At 49.9% G+C, this 24168-nt stretch overlaps 1 protein-coding gene across 1 annotated transcript; it reads left to right on the forward strand.

Moving 5' to 3' along the window:
• LOC138824784 (copine-9) lies at window positions 1-22452 on the forward strand. Its single transcript, XM_070019046.1, has 20 exons — window positions 1-193; window positions 834-874; window positions 1001-1047; window positions 1122-1225; window positions 1501-1537; window positions 1936-2015; window positions 7621-7684; window positions 8285-8388; window positions 8535-8639; window positions 9510-9551; window positions 9843-9918; window positions 10014-10067; window positions 10683-10744; window positions 11628-11674; window positions 12558-12739; window positions 12922-13049; window positions 19907-20009; window positions 20656-20713; window positions 21029-21102; window positions 21987-22452. The coding sequence occupies exons 1-20, from the start codon at window positions 126-128 to the stop codon at window positions 22170-22172; spliced, it is 1662 nt and encodes a 553-aa protein (XP_069875147.1). The 5' UTR covers window positions 1-125; the 3' UTR covers window positions 22173-22452.
• The last annotated feature ends 1716 nt before the right edge of the window (window positions 22453-24168 follow it).

A 24168-nucleotide genomic window follows, 5' to 3' on the forward strand; every position in this document is an offset into this window, starting at 1 on the left:
CGCCAGGGCTGGAGGAGCAGCCGCCGCCGCCGCCGCCGCGCACGGGCCGCCCCTAGCCCGGGCGGCCGGGGACGCGGGCGGCCGGACACGCGCAGCCCCCCGCCGCGTCAGCCACTCCACCGACCATGTCTCTCGGCGGAGCCTCGGAGCGCAGCGTCCCGGCCACCAAGATTGAAATCACCGTGTCCTGCCGGTGAGCGGGCCGCGCTGGGGGGGTCTGCGGACGGGGGAGGGGGAACTAGACCCGAGGGGGGCCGGGCCGCGCTGGGGGGGTCTGCGGATGGGGGGGGACTAGACCCGAGGGGGGGCCGGGCCGCGCTGGGGGGGTCTGCGGATGGGGGGGGAACTAGACCCGAGGGGGGGCCGGGCCGCGCTGGGGGGGTCTGCGGATGGGGGGGGAACTAGACCCGAGGGGGGGCCGTGCTGGGGGGGGTCTGCAGACTGGGGGGGGACTAGACCCGAGGGGGGGCCGGCGCGGAAGACCCGGTCGCTTGCTGGCGGGATGGGGGGGTCTCCAGGGGCAGCCCCGCCCCGCAAGAGGGGCTCCAGGGCGGGTCTGCAGCCCCAGGAGCGGGTCGCGGGGCCGGGGATGGGGGGGCCGAGCTGAGTCCCAGGACGATGAAGTTTGGAGCGAGCCCCCCTGCGGGGCCCCAGGGGGGCACACGGGCATCGGGACGCAGAGGGGTGGAGGCGGCCCGGGTCTGGGCGAGGTTTCCGGCGCTGTCCGGGTGCCGGCACTGCGGGACACCCCACACACGGTGGGGGGGGTTAGGGGGCGCGATCGGAGCCCCAAGTCCCCAGAACGACCGCGCTCGGCGTCGCTTTCCCCCTAGGAGCCTGCTAGACCTGGACACCTTCTCCAAGTCTGACCCCAGTAAGCGGCCGCGGGGGCCGGGAGGGGAGTGGGGTCGGGACGCGACCCGAGGGCCGGCGGGCGCGGCGCGGGGTGCCGCCGCCCTGACGCCCCCCCCCCCCCCCCCCCGCCCCGCTCCCGCCGCAGTGGTGGTGCTTTACACTCAGAGCCGGGCCAGCCAGGAGTGGCGGGAGGTGAGTGCGAGACCCCCTGCCCTGCCCGGGCCCGCCGCACGCCCCGGGCCGACTCTCCACACCCCCACCCCCAGTTCGGACGGACCGAGGTGATTGACAACACGCTCAACCCAGACTTCGTGCGCAAATTCGTCCTGGACTATTTCTTTGAGGAGAAGCAGAATCTGCGCTTCGATGTGTGAGGCCCCGCCCAGAAGTCAGGCTTGGCCCCGCCCCCGACCTGGATCGGCCCCGGGTTCCCGTGGCCCCGCCCCCAAGCCCAGCTGGGCCCCAATCAGAAAAGAGCCCACTTAGGCCTAGCCCCACCCCACGCCCAGGTGAGCCTCGCTCCCGACCAGAGTCCAGTCCCCAGCAGGTGCTCACCCTCGGAAGCCCAAGGCTGCCCCTCCCCACAGATGCAGAGCCTGGCCCCTTCCCCGCCCCTCTCCCACGCTGGTTCGACTCTCTCCCCAGGTACAATGTGGATTCCAAAACCAACATCTCCAAACCGGTAAGCAAGCGGGCCCCTTCTGGCCCACGAAGGCGCTCAGGTGAACCCCACAACCTTCCCAGAGCTCCTCCCACCCCGCCCCCTCTTCAGCCCCCAGCCCCACCCAGCCTGCTCCTGCCCAGTTCTTCTGCTTGCACCCCTTCCTTATTGCTTCTCTTCCTTCTCGGCGGCCTCCGCTGGACCTGCAGAAGGTGAGGCTGAATGAAGGGGGCCGATGTGGGCGTGGGACAGTATGGTGAGACCAAGAAGCAGAGCTGGCCTGTGGACAGGGCAGTGGCGCTGGCAGTGTTCTGAGTCTCAGAATTACCCCAACTACAGCCAGGGGCTGCAGGGCCAAGGAGGGTTGGGCTGGGCCTTCCTCTATCCCTGCCCCAGACCTCACTGACTGTGTCCTGGAGCAGGATTTCCTGGGACAGGCGTTCCTAGCCCTAGGAGAGGTGATCGGAGGCCAAGGCAGCCGTGTAGAGCGACCCCTCACGTGAGCTGAAAGGGAAGGGATGCGGGGAGGGACGGGAACCCCTCCCAGACTTTCCTTCCCAAAGATGGTGCTGTACAGGGTCAGTGGTGGCCGGGACTGGCACTGATCAGGAGACTTCCCCATGGCCCAGCACCACTGGAGAAAGATCTCTAGGCTCTGCTCAAAGTCACTTCAGGTTTGGCAGGTCCCCTTCTCTCTTCACTCTTCCTTAAGTCTCAAGGAACCTTCCAGGTCACTCCGGAAGCTTTGAGGAACTAAACCAAATCCTCTGGCATCGCCATTACATTCCTCACAACCACATATCAACCAGTTCTAGACACCTGTTCCAGGCACTAGGGATTCACCTATTCTACCACCTGTACTGAGCACATATTCAATGTCAGCCCAGGTTCAAGGGTGGAGTCCCCCCAACACACACACACACACACACATACACACACACACACACACACACACACACACACACACACACACACACACACACACACACACACACACACACACACACACACACACACACACACACACACACCCCTCTCCAGGAGCTCATGCAATACTTGACAGGATGGTCAAGAAGCCCTCAGAGGCTGGCTTTACCCAGGGTGGAGGAACAAGGTACAGGACAATGAGAGTGCAAAGTCTGGCTCATGTGGTAGGGAGACAAGTGTGGCTGGAGGGGTGAAGGCAGGAGGGTGAGGTTGGAGAATGACCAGTTAGGGCCTTATAGCCTTTAGGACTTGAGCTTTAACTCTGCTGGGGGTCACAGCAGGGGTCTGAGCAGAAGCGTGACCATACTGACTGCTGGGGGAGAGAACAAAGTAGAAGCAGGGAGAAATTAGAAGGTTAATATACTCTGGAATGTTGGTGCTTATTTGTAATCCCAACTAATTGGAAGGCTGGGACAGGAGACAGGAGCATTGAGGTTCCTAGACAATCCTGGCAAAAGTTATTGAGACCTTATCCCAAACCAGCCAGTGTGATGGAATATGCCTATGGTCAGCTATCTAGGAGGTGAAGGTAGAAGCATCTTGATCTACAACAGATCTGACCCTATCTGAAAACAAAAGCCAAAGGAGTAGAGCGGGTGGCTCGAATGATAAAGCACTTGCCTAGCAATCAGAAGGCTCTGAGCTCAATTCTGAGTCTACAAAAAAGGTTATTATCCACTGCCACTGTACAGCTAGCTAGCTGTGAAAGAGGGAAGAAGTGGTCAGTTTCTGGATATATTTTGGAGGAGCTGACAGATTCCTGACAGAGTGAATGAGTGGAGATAAATAGAGAAGTTGCTGAAGAGGTCAAGGCCTTTGGCCTGAGCAACAGGAAAGAGAGAATCGTGCCACCAGTCCAAATGGTCTTACAGGCTCAATCCTGAAATCCTAGCTACTTCAGGAGGCTGAGAGTTGAGCATCCTAGTTCAAAACCAGCTCTGGCATGAGACTGTTATCTCTAAATAACCACCAAAAGTGGAATTGTGGGCCAAGTGGTAGAGCACCAGCTTTAAGCAAACAAGACAAAATAAAACAAAACAAAAAACTCAGGGATAATACCCAGGCAAACTTCAGTATTGACACACACACACACACACACACACACACACACACACACACACACACACACACACACACACACACACACACACACACACACACACACACACACACACACACACACACACACACACACACACACACACACACACACACACACAACGGAAGAGCCAGTTGGAAGGACTCAGCAGTTCAGTCTGACATGTTGAATTTCTTATGTTCTGTCAGGTATCAAAGGGACCTATCAAATAAACAATAAGATACATGAGATGTAGATGCTAAGGTATTTTTCTGAGGCCAAGAAACTTGTTCTTTCTTGTTATCTTCTTAAAGGAAACAACTATTATTAGTGCTTTTTTGTTGTTATTTTCTAACAAACACATACTGCTGAACAAGTGTGGGAGTTTTACATTTAACTTCTTGCAAAGCTGAAGATATTTTTCCTATCAGTCATGATAGCAATTACTGTACAAAAGATCACCCACTCACAAAAACGACCATATCGCCACACTGCAACATTGCAGGGACAAGAGTAATGGTAACGTTGAGCCAGCCAGGCTACAGAGTAAGACACCGTCTCAAAAGGAAGTCATAGCCAGGCGCTGGTGGCTCACGCCTGTAACCCTAGCTACTCAGGAGGCTGAGATCTGAGGATCGTGGTTCAAAGCCAGCCCGGGCAGAAAATACTGTGAGACTCCTATCTCTAATAAACCACCAGAAAACCGGAAGTGGCGCTGTAGCTCAAGTGGTAGAGCGCTCGCTTTGAGCTGAAGAGCTGAGAGACAGTGCCCAGCCCAGAGTTCAAAGCCCCATGACCGACAAAAAAAAAAAAAGAAAGTCATAGAGATGTAGCTCAGTGTTAGAGCACACGTTTACCATGTACAAGGCTGTGGGTTCAATCTCAAGACAGCAACACATAGGTGATAGATAGATACATAAATAACCTCCCAGCTTTTTTGCTGGCACTTTACCACTTGAACACTCAGTCTGGCATTTTGCTAATTAGTTAGAGATGGAGTCTCTTGAACTTTTCTTCCTAGGCTGGCTTAACACCTCAATCATCATCAGATCTCAGTTTCCAGAGTAGCTAGGCATGAGCCATGGGCTTCCAGTTTGCTTTTTTTTTTTTCTTCTTTTGCCAGTCCTGGGGCTTGAATTCAGGGCCTGAGCACTGTCCCTGAGCTTCTTTTTGCTCAAGGCTAGCACTCTACCACTTGAGCCAGAGCACCACTTCCAGCTTTTTCTGCGTATGTGGCAATGAGGAATGGAACCCAGGGCTTCATGCATGCTAGACAAGCACTCTACCACTGAGCCTCCTTCCCAGCCCTTGTAATTTTTTTAGGAGAAAAAAACATAGCACATTTACATGCTGGTGAGTAGAAACTGAAAACCTGATGAAATACTTAAGAGAGACAGGACTGTTGCTGGTGTGATGTCTTTGCGCAGGCAAGCCAGTGTGGAATGTGGTACCCAGCAGAGGGGTAGAGAGGCACATGGGCACTTCTTTTATAGCAGCAATGGGAAGGCACAGACGTAAGGGTGGTGGTGGGTGGACTTTCTCTTCTGGTTGCTGCAGTTTGTCAGGGAGAAGGAAACAAGGTCACTAGCTGACTGAGGGTGGAGGGAGGAGTGAAATTGCCATGTAGCACATCTGGAGAGGGAGAGGCCGTGGGATGAGCAGCAGGGTGGTTACCAGGCAGCATGCAGGAGCTTCAGAGGTTTATTGCCATGCGTTTGAAAGCAAGGCCAGTTCCCATGATTGCGTGTTTTCTCTGGCTATGTTCAGCAGCATGTGGGCCATAGAGGTGAGGTGGAAAGTTGGATCTAGCTAGGGCTGAGGTTCTCCCCACATCATAGTGAAGGAGGGCCTGAGCAGAGGCAGGATGCACGGATGTAGTTCTTGTATCGCTGACTGCAGTTCATGGGGGTGTGGAGGAGAACAAAAGGGAGCTAAAGAACCATAAATAACCTGGCCATGGGTCGGCAATTGGTTAGTTTACTATACAGCTGAATAGCCCCTGTTCCTATCTGCATCCTATTCTCTCTTATTAAGGTTCAGAGACTCAGGATTTGAAGATGCCAAGGAAATAATTCAGTACTCACTTTAAAACTGGGGAAAGCTGGTCTGGCACCGGTGGCGCATGCATGTAAATCCTAGCTACTCAGGAGGCTGAGATCTGAGGACCGAGGTTCAAAGCCAGCAAGGGCAGGAAAGTCTGTGAGACTCTTATCTCCAATTAACCACCAAAAAACCAGGAAGTAGAGTTGTGGTTCAAAGGGGTAGAGTGCTAGCCTTGAGCAAAAGAGCTCAGGGACAATGCGCAGACCCTGAGTTCAAGCCCCATGGCCAAAAAAAAAAGTGAGGGGAGAATTCATATCAGGGTCTGGGGGTATAGCTCAAGCAGTTCAACACTTGCCTAGTATGTGTAAGACCTTGGCTTCAATGCCGAGTACTACACACACACACACACACACACACACATACACACACACACACACACACACACACACACACACACACACACATCACATCATCACATCACATCACATCACATACCACATTGCATATAAGCTCCATGGACTAGAACCTAGCACCCTCCTGACCTGGCTTTCTCTCTCTGTCACACTTTGGATCCACATAGAAATCAGAATTTGTTTTTTAAGTTTTTTGAGCTGGGCACCAGTGGCTCACACCTGTAATCTTAGCTACTCAGGAGACTTGAGATGTGTGGATCGAGGTCCAAAGCCAGCCCTGGCAGGAGTCTGTGGGACTCTTAGCTCCAATAAACCACCAGAAAACCAGAAGTGGCACTGTTGTTCAAGTGATAGAGCGCTAGCCTTGAGCTAAATGGCTCAGGGACAATGCTCAGGGCCAGAGTTCAAGTCTCACGACTGACCAACAACAACAACAAAGTTTTTGGCTCAAGGCTGGTTCTCTACCACTTGAACCACAACTCCTCTTCTGGCTATATTTGTTGGTGATGGGACTTGAACTCAGGGCTTCGGCACTGTTCCTAAGCATGTTTTCCTGAAGGCTAGTGCTCTACCACTTTGAGTCACAGCACCACTTCTGGTTTTCTGGTGGTTAGTTGGAGATAAGAGTCTCAGGGGCTTTTCTGCTTGGGCTGGCTTTGAGCCTCAAACCTTAGATCTCAGCCTCCTGAGTAGCTAGAATTACAGGTATGAGCCACCAGTGCCAGACATATAGGAGGCTTTTATCAACAAGGTCCTTAGGGAAGGTGAAACTATCCTTATAAACACTGTTTAAGTACATGGTTTAAGCACATGTCCCTCTTTTGTGTATATATTGGCATGTTTTGTTGAGATAGTATCTCATTATATAGCCCAGGTTGGCCTTGAACTTCTGATCTACCTGCTTCAATGTCCAAAGTCCTGAGATTACAGGCACGTACCACCATCTTTGGCTCCTAGCCTAAATAAATAAATAAACAAACAAATAAACTGTTCATGGTCTTCAGAAAGCACAGAAGCGCTGACCTAGCAAACCAGCCTTTTGCCTTGGCTCAGAACAGAAATTCCTCTCCCTTCTTCAGAGGACTACGTCACATGCCTCTGGCTTCCTGGCTTTGACATTCCACTTCCTCCAGGAAGCCCTCCGAGGGCTGACAGAGCTGGAAACTGTGTAGGTGACAGGGTCTGCTACGAAGGATACACACGTCCCTATCTATAATGCTTACAGTTGCTCTTTCTTCTAAGCATTCATTCAGATTCTCCACAACCTTTCACAGTGGTCTTTATTCCCATTCCATGGAGGAGAAAAACAGTACCTTGCTGAGGGTCAGACAGCTTGAAAAATCATAAAATTCATTCTAAATTGCCTTTGTCCCACTACTCTTCAGAGATTTCCTCTAGGCTAGCCTAGCTCCACAGCAGGCCCCTCCCAAGTCAACACACGGCCTTTCTCCACCGGTACAGGGGGACCCACATAGGGAACTGTCAATAAAGAGCAAAGGGTCCCAGGGGCTCAGCCAACCCCAGATTGGCTGCCCCAACCCTTGTTGCCTACTTCCCTTCTTTTCTGCCTTTTCTGTGCCCAGGGGTGTACCAGGCAAGAAGTGTGGGACCATACTGCTGACTGCGGAGGAGCTTAGCAACTGTCGGGTCAGTAAGAGCCACACACTATGCTAGACCCAGGAGCTCCCTTCTCTCACCCAGACTCCCTTCAGTGGACCATAGAAAGGCTGGGGAAGAGCTGGGTGCTGGTGGCTCAAGCCTGTCATCCTAGCTACTCAGGAAGCTGAGATCTGAGGATCGTGGTTCAAAGCCAGCCTGGGCATGAAAGTCCATGAGACTTTTTTTTTTTTTTTGGGTCCAGTCATGGGCCTGAACTCTGGGCCTGGGCACTTTCCCCTCAGCTCTTCACCTCAAGGCTAGCGCTCTACCACTTGAGCCACAGTGCCACTTCCGGCTTTTTTTTTTCCTGCATATGTGGTGCTGAGGAATCGAACCCAGGGCCTCATGCATGCAAGGCAAGCGCTCTACCACTGAGCCACCTTCCCAGCCCCAGTCCATGAGACTTTTATCTCCAATAAACCACCAGAAAACCCGAAGTGGCGCTGTGGCTCAAGTGGTAGAGTGCTCGCCTTGAGCTGAAGAGCTGAGGGACAGCGCCCAGGCCCAGAGTTCAGGCCCCATGACTGGACCAAAAAAAAAAAGGCTGGGGGAAGTCTGGCTTTCAACAAACTCCCTCTCCATCCCTAGGACATTGCCACCATGCAGCTGTGTGCAAACAAGCTTGACAAGAAGGATTTCTTTGGGAAATCAGACCCCTTCCTTGTGTTCTACAGGAGCAATGAGGATGGCACGTGAGTCACATGCCCCCGTGCTCCGCAGGCTACGTATGCAGCCAATGCTTAGCCATGGGGATCTTGGAAATCTGTATGAGGGTTGGGCTCTATCTCTGAACTCAGTCCTACCTCCAGGCAGGTTCCAATCTCCTGCTCCCTTCCAGGTTCACCATCTGCCACAAGACAGAGGTTGTGAAGAACACACTGAATCCCGTGTGGCAACCCTTCAGCATCCCTGTGCGGGCACTGTGCAACGGAGACTATGACAGGTCTGTCTCAGAACAGCTGAGTGAGCAGAGTGACCAGAGTGACCAGAGCGGCAAAGAAGGGAGGTTCCTGGGCCCTAGAGTGAAGAAATGGGTAGATGAACAAGTGAATGAGCAGATACATGGAAGGGTGGTCAGATGGGCAGGGAAGCTGGAGAATGGTTGGACATATGTGAATGGAAGTGTGAAAGGATCATTAGAAGCTGGGCACTGGCGGCTCACACCTGTCAACCTAACTTCTCAGTTTGAAGCCAGACTAGGCAGGAAAGTCTGTGAGACTCTTATCTCCAATTAACCACCTGAAAACCAGAAATGGAACAGTGGCTCAAAGAGGTAGAGCACTAGCCTTGAGCACAAAAGGCTCAGGGACAGCACCCAGGCCCAGAGTTCAAGCTCCAGCACTGACAAATAAATGAATAAATAGACAAATAAATAAATATCAGCTCAATCATTAACTATGCACTCTTAGCCACATTACCTTGGCTGTGCTTCCTTCCCTCCTTCCTTCTTTCTTCTCTTTCTCCTTTCTTCCTCTTCTTTTTTCCTCCTTTTTTTCTTCCATATCTGCCTCCTCATCCAAAAGTATAACTAATAGTACTTACTCTTATATAGTGAAATTGCTAAATTAAATGAGATAATCTATGGAATACCAAAGTCAGTACATGGTAGAAGAATCATGGTTCTGATGGCAATAGCAATAATAGGAGGAGACGGGCACAGGCCCAGACCGATGAATAAAAAGTCGGAAGGAGGAAGGTTGAAAAATGGACAGGGTGATGGACGGGAAGATGACCAGTGTTTAGATGAGTGGGTGGGGGATGTCTCTGGGATTTACTGTGCACATTGGGCCTATGTTTGTCTTGTGTATTTCAGAACAGTGAAGATCGACGTGTATGACTGGGATCGAGATGGAAGGTAGAATTGCCCCATCTATCCCCTTCTCCTGCACTTAACCCAGATACCTCCCTGTAAGTGCGGCACAGTCCTTCACAAGGAATCCCAAAATGCCTTGGGAGCAGAGGATGATGATAGATACCTGGGGCTGGGGACAGCTGATCCAGTCTCTCCTCCCTTTTCTTCCTCTTATGGTCCCAGCTCTACCCTAGGAGCTCAGGAAGTGGATGGGGTGGGGGATGGAAACGTTGCATTCAGGCCTGACACTGGCAGCAACTGCTGCTTATCCACCCACCTCTGGCCTCATTGCAGCCATGATTTCATTGGCGAGTTCACCACCAGCTACCGGGAGCTGAGCAAGGCCCAGAATCAGTTCACAGTGTATGAGGTGAGAGCTCCAGCCCTGCCCAGTTGTCCCGGTCCTCCCGTCCAGGATGCTCGGACTCCAGCTTCCCACCATCGCTGTTGTCCTCCTCCACTCAGGTACTTAATCCTCGGAAGAAATGTAAGAAGAAGAAATATGTCAACTCGGGAACCGTGAGTGCTCCCCGGAGCTCTGGGCTCCCTGGTCCTCTTTCTGCCCCACTGACATACATGACCGTGGGGGGAGGGGAAGACAGTGGCACAGAGCACTTGGCTGTGGTAGCGATGGGCAGCAGGTGGCACTGTTGACATTTTTCTTTTTCCTTTCTTTCTCTCTTTCTTTCTTTCTTTAATTTTCACCTATGAAAAATTTTTATAGAATTAAAGTAAAAAATCTGAGGGGCTGGGAATGTGGCTTAGTGGTAGAGTGCTTGCCTAGCATGCATGAAGCCCTGGGTTCGATTCCTCAGCACCACATACACAGAAAAAGCTGGAAGTGGCTCTGTGGCTCAATGGTAGAATGCTAGCCTTGAGCAAAAGGAGCTCAGGGACAGCGACCAGGCTCTGAGTTCAAGCCTCAGGACTGGCAAAACAACAACAAAAACAAAAATTCCTGAAGTTGCATTTGCAAATGTAATATACTTTCCAAATCCAAATCCATTTCTGACAGCTTCCCCTTCCAGAACTGAACATGGCAGGACAGGCTGGCACAGGGGTGGAGTCTTGGGCCTCATGTCTCCCTTCTGATGCCCTTTCCAAAGTGGCAGGGCTGCCTCTTCTGTCCCACAGGTGACGCTGCTCTCTTTCTCTGTGGACTCAGAATTCACTTTTGTGGACTACATCAAGGGAGGGTTAGTCACAGACCAAGAACTGACAGCCCAGTAGTGGGCTTTCCGTGTGTGTGTGTGTGTGTGTGTGTGTCTGTGTGTCTGTGTCTGTGTGTCTGTGTGTCTGTGTGTCTGTGTGTGTGTCTGTGTGTGTGTGTGTGTCTGTGTGTGTATGTGTGCTTTGAACTGCAATCCTCAGATTTTCTGAGTTGCTAGAATGACAGGCGTGATCTACCAGCAATTGGGTAGGCTTTCTTATTTATCAAAGGTGTTGTATAAAGTGCAAAATGTCACCGCTCTTCATTCTCTTTGCAGAGATCCCTTCTAGTCCCACCCTGGGAAGACAACTGCCTGACCAGGGTCTTCAATGCTGGTCCCAATAACCTGAATGGCACCCAGATAAAAGTTATGGCTAGGAGCTGGGTATATATAGCTCCATGATGGAGCATGTGCTCAATACCTTTAAGGTCCTGGATTCAATCCTAGCACTAAAAAAAAAAGTTATAGGCAGACAAGGAGGAGAGGTCAAGAGAAAGGGAAAGCAAAGCAGACTATAATGGATATTTTTGCTTGGTACTGTGGGGGCAGGCAGACTTTGCTTCCCTGAACCTCCTTTTTTCTCCTATGAGAAATGGAGATTTGAATGACTACTGCAGGCCTCTACAAAGGGTTAAATCACATAGAATGCACTTGTCACAGAGCGGCTTTAATTCGTGCTCCAAGTGTGGCCTGTGCATCCACAGCATCAGAGTCACTCGGGAAATGTGTCAGTTCACCTAGACAGCCTGGATCAGAAGCTACAATTTAGCATGAGTGATAGGTGGTGTGGATGCATGTTCATGTTTGAAAAATACTGGTGTCATAGCAACTGGTCCCTCCCTACTCAACCCATCTCCTTCCCCAACAGGACACAGCTGAACTTCACCGTAGCTATTGACTTCACAGCTTCTAATGGTGAGTAATGGATAGGGGAGCAGAGGTGGGGGGGATGGGTAGAAGGGACCTAAGGAAATCCTGTCAGGGAATAAGGGTTTACCACCTCAAGAAGGCTACATTTATGTAATGCCCCACCAGGATGGAAGGAAACTATGAAGTACACAGTGGGGAGATAGTTAAATCAAGTCAGGCAAAAAGGAGTAGCTATGGGAGAGAATGGAGTAGAAGGAGAGGGTAAGTGAACAGGAGGTGAAAAAGCAGTGGGTAAGTGGAACCGAGTGGAGAGATGAGTCAGTGATTGATAAGTAGATGTATGGATGGTGTGTTGGCAGACAGACAGCTACTCTAAGTTGAGGAAGTAACAGTAGGTAGAGGAATGGATCCGTGGACAAGAGAACTGGGCCAGGTGGTAAAGCGCTTGCCTTGAGCTGAAGAGCTCAGGGACAGTGCCCAGGCCCAGAGTTCAGGCCCCAAGACCAACAGAAAAAGAGAGAATTGGGCCAGTGTGAGAACAGATAAGCAAGGGAATGAATGGAATGGACAGGGATGGCTGACTGGATAAAATGATGTGATTATAAAGATGGAAAGAAAAGGAGGATGAGTGGTGGATGGACGGGTTAATTCTTAAGAGAATGTAGCTATAAACAGACAGATGGGTAGATTGAAAAATGGATTTATGGTCAGCTACTTAGATAAATGGCTAAGTGGATGGACAGATAGAGGGACAGGTGAGTATACAGAAGGATAAATGAGCAGATGGATGTTAGGATCAACAGTGAGGAAACACACAGGTGGAGGGTGGATAAAGGGATAGATGACTGGATACATACAAGGATAAGAAGATGAATGGACACATGGGTGATCAAGTGACCACAAGGCCGGGGCTCCTGTGTCCCTACAGGGAATCCCCTGCAGCCCACCTCCCTGCACTACATGAGTCCCTACCAGCTCAGCGCCTACGCCATGGCCCTCAAGGCAGTGGGGGAGATCATCCAGGACTATGACAGTGACAAGCTCTTCCCAGCCTATGGCTTTGGGGCCAAGCTGCCCCCAGAGGGAAGGATCTCTCACCAGTTTCCCCTGGTATGGTCTGGCTCCACCCAACATGATGGATGGGTTTACCTTTCACGGGCTACCAAGGGCAGCAAGCTGTGAGAGGGTCGAGGGGGCACCGTGGGAGGGAAAAGGAAGGAGTCAGCTGGGATCAGAGTGTTCTGGGGCACACCCTGCCTGGGCTCAGCTTGGCAGGATTTTTTCTTTGACAGAACAACAATGATGAGGACCCCAACTGTGCAGGCATCGAGGGTGTGCTGGAGAGTTATTTCCAGAGCCTGCGCACTGTGCAACTCTACGGGCCTACCTACTTTGCTCCTGTCATCAATCAGGTGGCCAGGTATGGGGGCTGGGGGAAATTAGTCAAGGGACTGACCCCCAAAGGACAGTCAAATCCCTATGGGTGAACTCAGGTTTAGCCAGGCTCTGGTACTTAATTCTGTGCGAAAGCTGCCTACTAGGAATCACATCCCAGCCTTGAGATGGCCTTGAGTTCACATAAGAGAGAAAAGAGGGCACCATTGGCTCACACCTGCAATCCTAGCTACTCAGGAGGTTAAGATCTGAGGGCTGCGGTTCAAAGCCAGCCCAAGAAAACAAATCTGTGAAGCAATTATCACCAATTAACAAGCAAAAATCCAGAAGTGGTGGTGTGGCTCAAGTGGTAGAGCACTAGCCAAGTGAAATACAAGCCCCAGTACTGGCACGTGAACACACACACACACACACACACACACATACTCTCTCTCTCTCTCTCTCTCTCTCTCTCTCTCTCTCTCTCTCTCTCTCTCTCTCTCTCTCTCTCTCTCTCTCTCCCTCTCTTTATGAAACTGATTGGCAATAGTGTAAACAATGAAATTTTCCCCTGTAATGCTAGATCTGGGGATCAAGGTTCAAAGCTAGACCAGGCAGAAAAGGCAGTGAAACAATTAACCACACAAAAAAGCCAGAAGTTTAGTTGTGGATCCAGTGGTCCAGAGAGCAATAGCCTTAAGCACAAAAGCCCAGGATTAGGCTCAGGCCCAGAGTTCAAGCCCCAAGTCACTCTGACAGCCACTGAAGGGATTATGGATGTAAATGGAATCCCTGACAGGCTTTCCTTACACAAGCATAAATGCATCAGGCTGCATGTAGCATGTCACTGTTGATTTATTATTTACTATTATTCATTACATAATATATAATTATTAAAACATATCATTGGGCTGGGAAGGTGGCTCAGTGGTAGAGCACTTGCCTTGCATGCATGAGGCCCTGGGTTCAATTCCTCAGCACCACATAAGCAAAAAAGAAAAAAGCCGGAAGTGACGCTGTGGCTCAAGTGGTAGAGCGCTAGCCTTGAGCTGAAGAGCTGAGGGACAGCGCCCAGGCCCAGAGTTCAGGCCCCACGACCGGACTAAAAAATAAAAAATAAATAAATAAATAAATAAAAAAATAAAACATATCATTATATGTAATATAATTATATATTATATACTTGTTTATATTGTATATAATCATGTAATAATTATATATTATTATTCCGTTGTACATACGGGTTTCACTGTGACACTTCTATACATACATACACTATATCAACCTCAGCCCCTCTTCCTTTCCCCTTCTCCCCTTGTTAAGATCATGGGAAAAGGTGTCCTGATTTTATTTTCACACATGTTCATAAAGCACCTTGACCACATTTCCCTTGTCTGCCCTCTCTAGTCACCCTCCTGCTGTCACCCCAAGCTTGGTTCACTTTCTTGTCACTCTTTGGTGTGTGTATTCATTGGAAACCATGCAGGTTTTCACCATGATATTTCACACACGCATTATATAATATTTTAATCAGAATAATCCTTTTTTTATTGTTCTATTTTCCCCATCCCCACCCTTCCCACTACTTTTTTTTTTTTTCACTAATTTGGGTTTCTGAGCTTTTTTTTTTTCTTGGTTGCTATTGCTATTAAACATGCTGTGTGTGTGTATATGCACACACTTGTATGCACACATGCACATGTGCATGCACACACACCAGTGTCAGTCCTGGGGCTTGAACTCCAGACCTGAGCACTATCTCTGGGCTTTTCTTTCTTTTTTTTGGGGGGGTGGGGGGCGGGTCTGGTCGTGGGGCCTGAACTCTGGGCCTGGGCGCTGTCCCTCAGCTCTTCAGCTCAAGGCTAGCGCTCTACCACTTGAGCCACAGCGCCACTTCCGGCTTTTTTCTTTTTGCTTATGTGGTACTGAGGAATCAAACCCAGGGCCTCATGCATGCGAGGCAAGCGCTCTATCACTGAGCCACCTTCCCAGCCCCTGGGCTTTTCTTTCTCAAGGCTTGCACTTTACCACTTGAGCCATAGCTACAGTTCCAGGTTCTTGCTAATTAACTGGACATAAGAATGTCACAAGCCAGGCGCAGGTGGCTCACGCCTGTAATCCTAGCTACTCAGGAGACTGAGATCTGAGGATCGTGGTTCAAAGCCAGCCCAGGCAGGAACATCCGTGAGACTCTTATCTCCAATAAAGCACTAGAAAACCGGAAGTGGTGCTGTGGCTCAAGCGGTGGCTCAAGAGTGCTCCCCTTGAGCTGAAGAGCTGAGGGGCAGCACCCAGGCCCAGAGTTCAAGCCCCACGACCGACCAAAAAAAAAAAAATGAATGTCACAAATTTCTCTACCCCATCTGACTTGAAACAGTGATCTTCAGATCTCAGCCTCCTGAATAGCTAGGATTATAGGTGTGAGCCACTAGTGCCTGGTTTTAAATCTATTTATCTGTCTGTCTGTCTACTTATCATATATGTCTTTCATCTATTTTAAACAACCTAATCTTTGACAACTGTACTGATTGATTTATTCATATAGTAAACATTTGGTGAGGGATATGTATCATGAGTATGGGCTCTAGAGCTAAACTAGCTAAATTAAATCATTGCACAGGTTCTATCATATACTAGCTGTGTGGCTTTGGCCAACAGTCAACCTCTCTGTGCCTGTTTCTTCACTCCCTTGTAAAGTAAGAATAATAGAAACAATATCTATATCATGAGATTGTAGTAAGAACCAATGCTGGTGGCTCATACCTGTAATCCTAGCTATTTAGGAGGCTGGGATCTGAGGGTCAACGTATGAAGCCAACCCAGGCAGGGAAATTTGTGAGATTCTTACCTCCAGTTACCAGAAAACCAGAAATGGCCCTGTGCCTTGAGCACAGAGAGGCTCAGGGACAGCACCCAAGTCCTAAGTTCAAGCCCCATGATCCATAGGGGGAAAAAAAAAGATTGTGGTAAAGATTTGTCAATACAAGTCCAGCACTTAGAATAGAACCTATCACATCCTAAGCCAGGCACTGTTAGCTATTCCTGTTACTATTATTATAGCTGTTACTATTCAGAGGGCATCTGCTATAAGCTGGTTCTCTGGAGACACAGATCAATCAGATCTGGTTCCTGCCCTTGGGAGCTCCTGCCGTGGTGCAGGCCACAAAGACAGAAGTATAAATAAATCATTACCTTCTGTAGGCCAGCTTTTCCCAGACTTTTCTAGCAAGTCGCCTATCAGCAAAGGCAGGAGACTGCATCCCTCTGAGGGAACTGGGGGCACAACAGAAAGCGGCTAGGCTAACAACATCTTTGAAGTCTCCATAGTTGCTCCTACAAACTCATGCAGATTTTATGTTCTTCCCATATTGCATCTATGTTTGCTCTGAACTGTGTGTATGTGCACTCATGTGCGTGTGCGCGCGCCCTTCTAGGGCGTGGGCACTGTCCCTGAGCTTTTTCACTCAACGCTAGCGCTCTACCACTTGAGTCATAGCCCCACTCTGGCTGGTTAATTTGGAGATATGAGTTTCACGGACTTTTGCCCAGACAGGTTTTGAACTGTGATCCTCAGATCTCCACCTCCTTCCTGAGTAGGTAGGATCACAGGCATGAACCACTGGCACCCAGTACTGCTTGTGTTGAAGAAAAAAATCTTTTGCCAGTCCTGGGGCTTAAACTCAGGGCCTGGGCACCACCACTTGAGCCACAGCTCTGCTTCTGGCTTTTTCTGTTTATGTGGTTCTGAGGAATCGAACCCAGGCTTCATGCATGCTAGGCAGGCACTCTACTACTAAGCCACATGGTTTTTTTTGTTTGTTTTGTTTTGTTTTGGCCAGTCTTCGGGCTTGAACTCTGGGCCTAGGTGCTGTCCCTCTGCTCTTCAGCTCAAGGCTAGTAGTGCTCTACCACTTGAGCCACAGTGGCACTTCCAGCTTTTTCTGCTTATGTGGTACTGAGGAATCAAACCCAGGGCCTCATGCATGCAAGGCAAGCACTCTACCACTGAGCCACCTTCCCAGCCCCGTCACGTGTTTTAAGCGTAGTTATAGTCACCTAGCTTCACTTATGAGATCATGCAGTGGAGTGGATTTATCCTTGTGTCCCCTTCATTTCCCCCAAGGTAAAAACCCGCTAGGAGGTGCAGACAGCCCACCTCTGTGGACAGGGCTGTATTCCGCAGGCTGGAAGGCTCCAGTCTGCTGTGGATGGAGCTGCTCAGCTGGGTTACAGTAAGTTGACTTCATCCGAGGAGGGAGGGCGCAGAAGACCAGGAGAAGGAATGGCTTGTATAAATCACAGAGCCATGAACCAGCAGGTCAGTAGACCATGAATCTGATTGGAGTGTAGGAGAGTCCAGAAAGCAGGCCAGGTATGGAGCGCGGTGGAAACAAGGCTTTTGTCTCTGTTGACTGAGCAGCTTTGAACTCAGGCTTCACTGACCCCTGAAGCTGCTGCTTAATATCTCTGAACTTAATGTCTTCTCATTTTAATGAAAGCCAGGTACCAGTGGCTCACACTGGTAATCCTAGCTACTCAGGAGGCTGAGATCTGAGGATTGCAGTTTGAAGCCAGCCCGGGCAGGAGAGTCCATGAGACTCTTATCTCCAATTAACCACCAGGAAACTGGAAGCGGCACTGTGGCTTAAGTGGTATAGCGCTAGCCTTGAGCTGAAGGACAGCCCTCAGACCCAGAGTTCAAGCCTTATGACTGACCAAAAACAAAATAAAAAAACTGAAAGTTGCACTGTGGCTCAAAGTGGTAGACTGCTAACCTTGAGCAAAAGAGTTCAAGGATAGTGCCAGGCCCTGAGTTCAAGCCTCAGGCTGACAAAAAAAAAAGTCAGAAGTGGAGTCGTGGCTCAAATGGTAGAGTACTACCCTTGAGTAAAAAAGGTCAGGGTGCAGGGTGCTGTGGCTCATGCTTATAATCCTAGCTACTCAGGAGGCTTGAGATCTGAGGGTTGAGGTTCAAAGCCAGCCCAGGTAACAAGTCTGTGAGACTCTTTATCTCCAATTAACCACCAGAAAATCAGAAGTGGCGCTGTGGCTCAAGTGGTAGAGCACTCACCTTGAGCTGAGGAGCTGAGGGACAGCACCAAGTCCCAGAATTCAGGCCCCATGAACGACCCCCCCAAAAAAAAAAACGCTCAGGGACAGTGCCCAGGCTCTGAGTTCAAGCCCCAGGACTGGGAAAAAAAAAAAAAAGATAAAAAGATTTAAAAAAAAAAAGAAAAGAAAAGAAATAAACTGGGTGCCAGTAGCTCACATCTGTAATTCTAGCTACTCAGGAGGCTGAGATTGAGATTAAAAAACAGCCCAGGCAGATAAATCTGAGAGACTCACATCTCTAATTAACCACCAAAAGCCAGAAGTGGAGCTGTGGCTCAACATGTAAAGCGCCAGCTTTGAATGAAAAAACTAGACAACAATGCAAGGCCCTGAGTGTGTCCCCAGTACCAACACACACACAAACACACACACACATACACAAACAGGAATAAAGAGGATTCCCATCTCATAGAGAAGCCCTGAGGATTAAACTAGACCACTGTCTCACGCAAGCTTCTATGGTTTTGTTACACTGCAATCAAGCCTGGCTTCCCCACACTGGTCACCATCTCCTCAGCTGACTTTCCAGAGCACAGTGGCAGCCACGGGGAACCTAAGGTGGACCTCCCATGCTCCCAAGCCTTTCCCTTATATCCACATCCCCTAGCTGACAAATACCTCAGGAGTGGCCCTCACCACTGCTCCAAGTTCATCTCTCCTCTGCCGTTCCTCATGTGACTCCTACAACACCTTCTCCGTGCTTTTACCTCTGGATCTTTCTGGAACATTTTTCTCCTTTACCTTCCCATCCCTGCTATAACTCTGCCCACCAGTCACCTGGCTAACCCCCACTTACTTTCCAAGTCTTCATTGCCTTGTGCTGTAACCTCAGTACTCCCTAGTGTGCAAGCATCTGTCCCCTGCTACATACTCAGCACTGAGCTTGGTGTGGCACACAGCAGGTGTACAGTGGCTGTCTGTGAAATGAGTGAGTTGCAAGAAAAAATTCTAGGCCAGGAGGATGGGGCCAGAATCCATGAGCAGGACCCTAGGGATCCTGAACAACTCCCATCCTGGGCCCTGGGTACACTGGGCCGGAACAATATGGTTCTGCACTCATCATTGCCCTGAGGGTTTCAGAGAGTGCTGTCCAGTAGGATCGTCAACCCTGATGGAAATGCTCTGTCTTGGGGTCGGAAGGAAGTCAGGAGACCAAGGTCTGCCACTGCTTTTCTAGCTTGTTTTCTTTAAATGCATATTAAAGGTTCTGTGGTCTGTGTGTGTGTGTGTGTGCGCGAGCGCGCGCACGTGTGCACATGTGCACTCACATGCGCAAGCACGTGTAAGAGCTGGTACTGGGTTTTGAACTCAAGATGTCACGCTTTTGCTTGTCTTTTTCACTCAAGGCTGGTCATCTATCACTTGAGCCACAATTTCACTTTGACTTTTTGCTTGTTAACTGGAGATAAAGAGTCTCACAGACTTCTTGCCTGGGCTGTTTTGAACCTTGATTCTCCGATCATCTAGGATTACAGGCATGGTAGCTGGTGAGGACGCCAGTGTCCAGCTTCAGATGTCCTTCTTTCAAGAAACCTTCCCCATCATCATGTGCAGCTCCCTGTGGTCGTTTCCCACTGCTCTTTGTGGTCTTTGGGTTAATAGCAGCAGGAGAGCTTGCTTTTCCCTCCTACATGTCTGCGGTGCCTACCATAGTAGGTCTGGTGGAGCAGCAAGGACTCCAGAGGCCCCAGGTCTGCCCACTGCCCATATGCTGGCTGTGGAAGCTGTGGGGTTCCGGTGTCCTGTGGCCCCAGGGCTTTCAGCTAGCCCCTATCTTGTTCTTCCATGCAGGTCAGCAGCCAAGATCTCTGACGGTTCCCAGTACTATGTTCTGCTCATCATCACAGACGGAGTCATCTCTGACATGACACAGACTAAAGAGGCCATCGTCAGCGTGAGTCTCAGGAGGGACACTGAGGGCCATGGAGAGCTGTCTGCCTGGTCCTTCCCAGCCAAAGTGCCAACTGCTGTTTTGGAGTGTTGGCATTTGCCCTGATTCTCCAAGGGCTGCATCACAGGAGAGGAGCACTGAGCTCAGAGAAGGCAGACCTTTTATTATGGGCAAGAAGCAGGTCTATCATTTGTTCAACTGGGAGACCTTTTAACAATTACACTGGAAAGCTAATAATTTTTCTGCTCTAGAAGACACTGTATATCTTTCCAGGTTGCTTAATAGATACACATCCTACATGCTAGTAGCTCATACCTATAATCCTAGCTACTCAAGAGGCTGACATCCGAGAATCATGGTTCAAAGCCAGCTCAGGCAGAAAAATCCGTGAGACACTTAACCTCCAAAAAGCCAGAAGAGGAGCTGGGGTTCAAGTGGTAGAGTGCTAGTCTTGAGCACAAAAGCTCAGGAACAATGCCCAAGCCCAGAGTTCAAGCCCCAGGACTGGCAATAGAAATAAATGAGAATAGTCTGGAACAAAGACAACCAGCTACCGTACTCACAAGATGTACACATGACACACAGAGAGGATTCTAAATTGCCCCTCTCGTTATGGCTGCTCACCCCAGTCCTTCCCCTCTTCCCACAGGCCTCCTCGCTGCCCATGTCCATCATTATTGTCGGTGTGGGACCAGCTATGTTTGAGGGTGAGTAGAATGGAGAGGACTGGGAACTGGGGAGAACAGGAGGGGTCTGGGCACTCAGGTCCACCTCAAACGTCAGGGGATCCTGGCTAAGTCACAAACCTTCTCAGCCTCGTTTCTTCTTCATAACCAAGGCTCGTGATACTGGTCCTTTCCCCTTGTCAAGTTTCTAGGAGGGCAGATTTACTAGTAATGATGTTGATAATTCCATAAAGCAAGTCGTTGTAGACATTGCCATGGCGACTCTGGAGGACAGCTAAGAGGGAAGGGGGATGGCTGGGGTTGGCCAGAGTCAGTCAAAGGGTGTCTTTCCTGCAGCAATGGAAGAACTGGATGGTGATGATGTGCGTGTGTCCTCCAGGGGGCGCTACGCAGAGCGGGACATTGTTCAGGTAGGCCTGATGGGGAGGAGGGGGAGGCTAAGTAGCAGCCACCTTCCTTACTTTCCTCATCCTTCCGCATTCATTTGACAAGGTTGCTTCTGCTTTGGTGGATCTATGGCATAGATCTCCAAGGTCCCTGCCCTCTAGTGGAGGCAACAGGTAATAGACAATCAGCAAGCTAAACACTTGCTGTGATGGTGGTAATTGCCCTCAGAGGAATAGCCAATGCCATTATAAATACAGCCCATAGTAGGGAATCTGGCTTGGAGATGAGGGAAGGCTGTGTGAGGAAGTGACATTTGAGCTGAGTCCTGAAGGAGTTCTAAGTCTTATGGGCAGAGAAGCAGCCTCTGAGAAGTCCCAGGGGCTCCAAGCTGGGTAACAGGATCTACTGAGCTAGAGGAAGGAGCCTTGCCAGTGCTCTTGAAGGACTTGACATGAGTCAACAAGACTGTCAGACCCGCATTTTAAAGGAATCTGTCTGCTTCCTGGAGGGGAGCTTCTGGGAAGGTAGGAGGAAAATCAGAAGAGCATAAGTAAGAGTGGCATATGTTCATGATTATGTGGAAATGTACTGGAAGACAAAAGAGAAGTCCAGCAAGATTTTAAAAAAAACCAAAAAACTCTTGTCTGCTCTTCTGGCTTAACAACATGCAATTACATCAGCAGGAATATTTCAATGGACTACACAAAGCCAAATTAGAGTGAGCTGAGGAGGGACAGAAGGTGAAAACAAAGTGGGCAAGAATAAAACAAATACAGAAAACCATCCAAGATGAGGGGAGAGGGATAGTGCGATACTTGGAAAGAGATGTTAAGGCCTGAAGGAGAAACCTCCCTGCTACACCTTCCCCTGGCCATGGCTCACAGCTTCCTGTCTATGTCTGTTCTAGTTTGTCCCATTCCGAGACTATGTTGACCGATCGGGGAACCAGGTTCTAAGCATGGCCCGACTGGCCAAGGATGTGCTGGCTGAGATCCCTGAGCAGCTTCTGTCCTACATGCGCACGAGGGACATACAGCCTCGGCCCCCACCACCTGCCAACCCCAGCCCTACCACAGGTCCAGATCAGCCTTGAGGAGTCCATATATCCGATACCTCGCCATCTGCTTGTCTGCTTACCCCCTGCTGACAGCCAGAGGCACCTGGATCCTGGGCCTTACTGGGAGGGCCAGCCCAGTGGACCAGTGCTGGCTGACAACGTGTCCACCCCACGGACTGCAGAAGGGCCTGGCACTGTTACCGCCTCCCTGCCTTTATGCCAATAATAAAGCTGATCTTTACTCTGCTTCTGTGTCATGGGTCTTGGGGGGGAAAGACTAGGAAGACCAAGGGCCATATTAACAGGAGTGAGGAAGAATGGCTTCGGCCAAGCACTTCTTCAGATATTACAAATATTTTAAATAATAAGAAATATTGTGTGTGTGTGTGTGATTCTCAGGAGACAGATATATAACTTTCATTAGATTCTCAAAGGGATTTTTTTATTTTGTCGGTTGTGGGTCTTGAACTCTGGGCCTGAGCACTGTCCTTCAGCTCAAGGGTAGTGCTCTACCACTTGAGCCACAGGGCCACTTCTGGTTTCCTGGAGGTTAATTAGAGATAAGAGTCTCATGGAAGAGGCGCTGTGGCTCAAACGAAAGAGTGTTCGCCTTGAGCTGAAGAGCGCAGGGACAGCGCCCAAGCCCAGAGTTCAAGCCCCACGACCAACCAAAACCAAAACCAAAAAAGAGTCTCATGGACTTTCTTGCCTGTACTGGCTTTGAACTGCGATCCTCAGATCTCACCCTCCTGAGTAGCTAGACTCAGCTTCTCAAAAAGATTCTTGACCTAAGAAGAAAATAGTTTAAGGAAAAAAAAAAAAAAGAGGCATCAGTGACTCACACCTGTAATCCTAGCTATTATAGAGGCTGAGATCTGGGAAGCATGTTCAAAGCTAGCCCCAGCAGAAAATCTGTGAGACTCTCATGTACAATGAACCACCAGAAAACCAGAAGTGGTGCTGTGCTGTGGCTCAAAGTGGTAGACTACTTACTACCTTTGAACAAAAAGTTCAGGGACTGATGGGCACCGGTGGCTCACGCCTATAATCCTAGCTACTCAGGAGGCTGAGATCTGAGGACTGCCGGCAAGAAAGTCCATGAGACTCTTATCTCCAACTAACCACCAAAAAACCGGAAGTGGCGCTGTATCTCAAGCGGTAGAGCGCCTGTCTTGAGCTGAAGAGTTCAGGGACAGTGCCCAGGCCCAGAGTTCAGGGCCCACAACTGACAAAAAAAACAAAAAACAAAATGTACTCATTACCTGACTTAAAAAACCGTAAGCCAGGAGCTGCTGTCTCATGCCTGTAATCAGAGCTACTCAGGAGGCTGAGATCTGAGGACTGAGATTCAAAACTAGGCAGGAAATTCCATGAGACACTTTTTTTTTTTTTTTTTGGTCCGGTCGTGGGGCCTGAACTCTGGGCCTGAGCACTGTCCCTCAGCTCTTCAGCTCAAGGCGAGCGCTCTACCACTTGAGCCACAGCACCACTTCTGGCTTTTTTCTTTTTGCTTATGTGGTGCTGAGGAATCAAACCCAGGGCCTCAGGCTTGCAAGGCAAGCGCTCTACCACTGAGCCACCTTCCCAGCCCCTCCATGAGACTCTTATCTCCAGTAAGTTACTCAGAAAAAGCCAGAAGTGGTCCTGTGGCTCAAGTGGTGCTAGTCTTGGCACAAAGAGGCTCCAGGAACAGTGCCTAGGCCCTAAGTTCAAGCCCTAGGACCAGCATAAAAAAAAGAAAGGGTAACCCCTCTTATATCACCTTTATAATAACAATAAGATATAAAATTATTTAGGCTGGGAAGGTGGCTCAGTGGTAGAGTGCTTGTGTAGCATGCATGAAGCCCTGGTTCAATTCCTCAGTACCACATAAGCAAAAAAAAAATAGAAGTGGTGCTGTGGCTCAAGTGGTACAGTGCTAGCCTTGAGCACAAAGAAGCTCAGGGAGAGTGCCCAGGCCCTGAGTTCAAGCCCCAGGACTGGCAAATAAGTAAATAATAAAACACTAAGAATGTACACCATACTTTGCAAT

This window comes from Dipodomys merriami, unplaced genomic scaffold, assembly GCF_024711535.1.
Source record: "Dipodomys merriami isolate MVZ:Mamm:240054 unplaced genomic scaffold, mDipMer1.0.p SCAF_13, whole genome shotgun sequence".
Taxonomy (NCBI): Eukaryota; Metazoa; Chordata; class Mammalia; order Rodentia; family Heteromyidae; genus Dipodomys; species Dipodomys merriami.

Bases quoted from the DNA above. Each gene is read 5' to 3' on its own strand.
- LOC138824784 (XM_070019046.1), top strand. From the start codon at position 126: ATGTCTCTCGGCGGAGCCTCGGAGCGCAGCGTCCCGGCCACCAAGATT. The intron at 9,919-10,013 runs GTGAGAGCTCCA...TCCTCCACTCAG, and splicing joins ATCAGTTCACAGTGTATGAG to GTACTTAATCCTCGGAAGAA. The intron at 13,050-19,906 runs GTATGGGGGCTG...TCTTCCATGCAG, and splicing joins GTCATCAATCAGGTGGCCAG to GTCAGCAGCCAAGATCTCTG.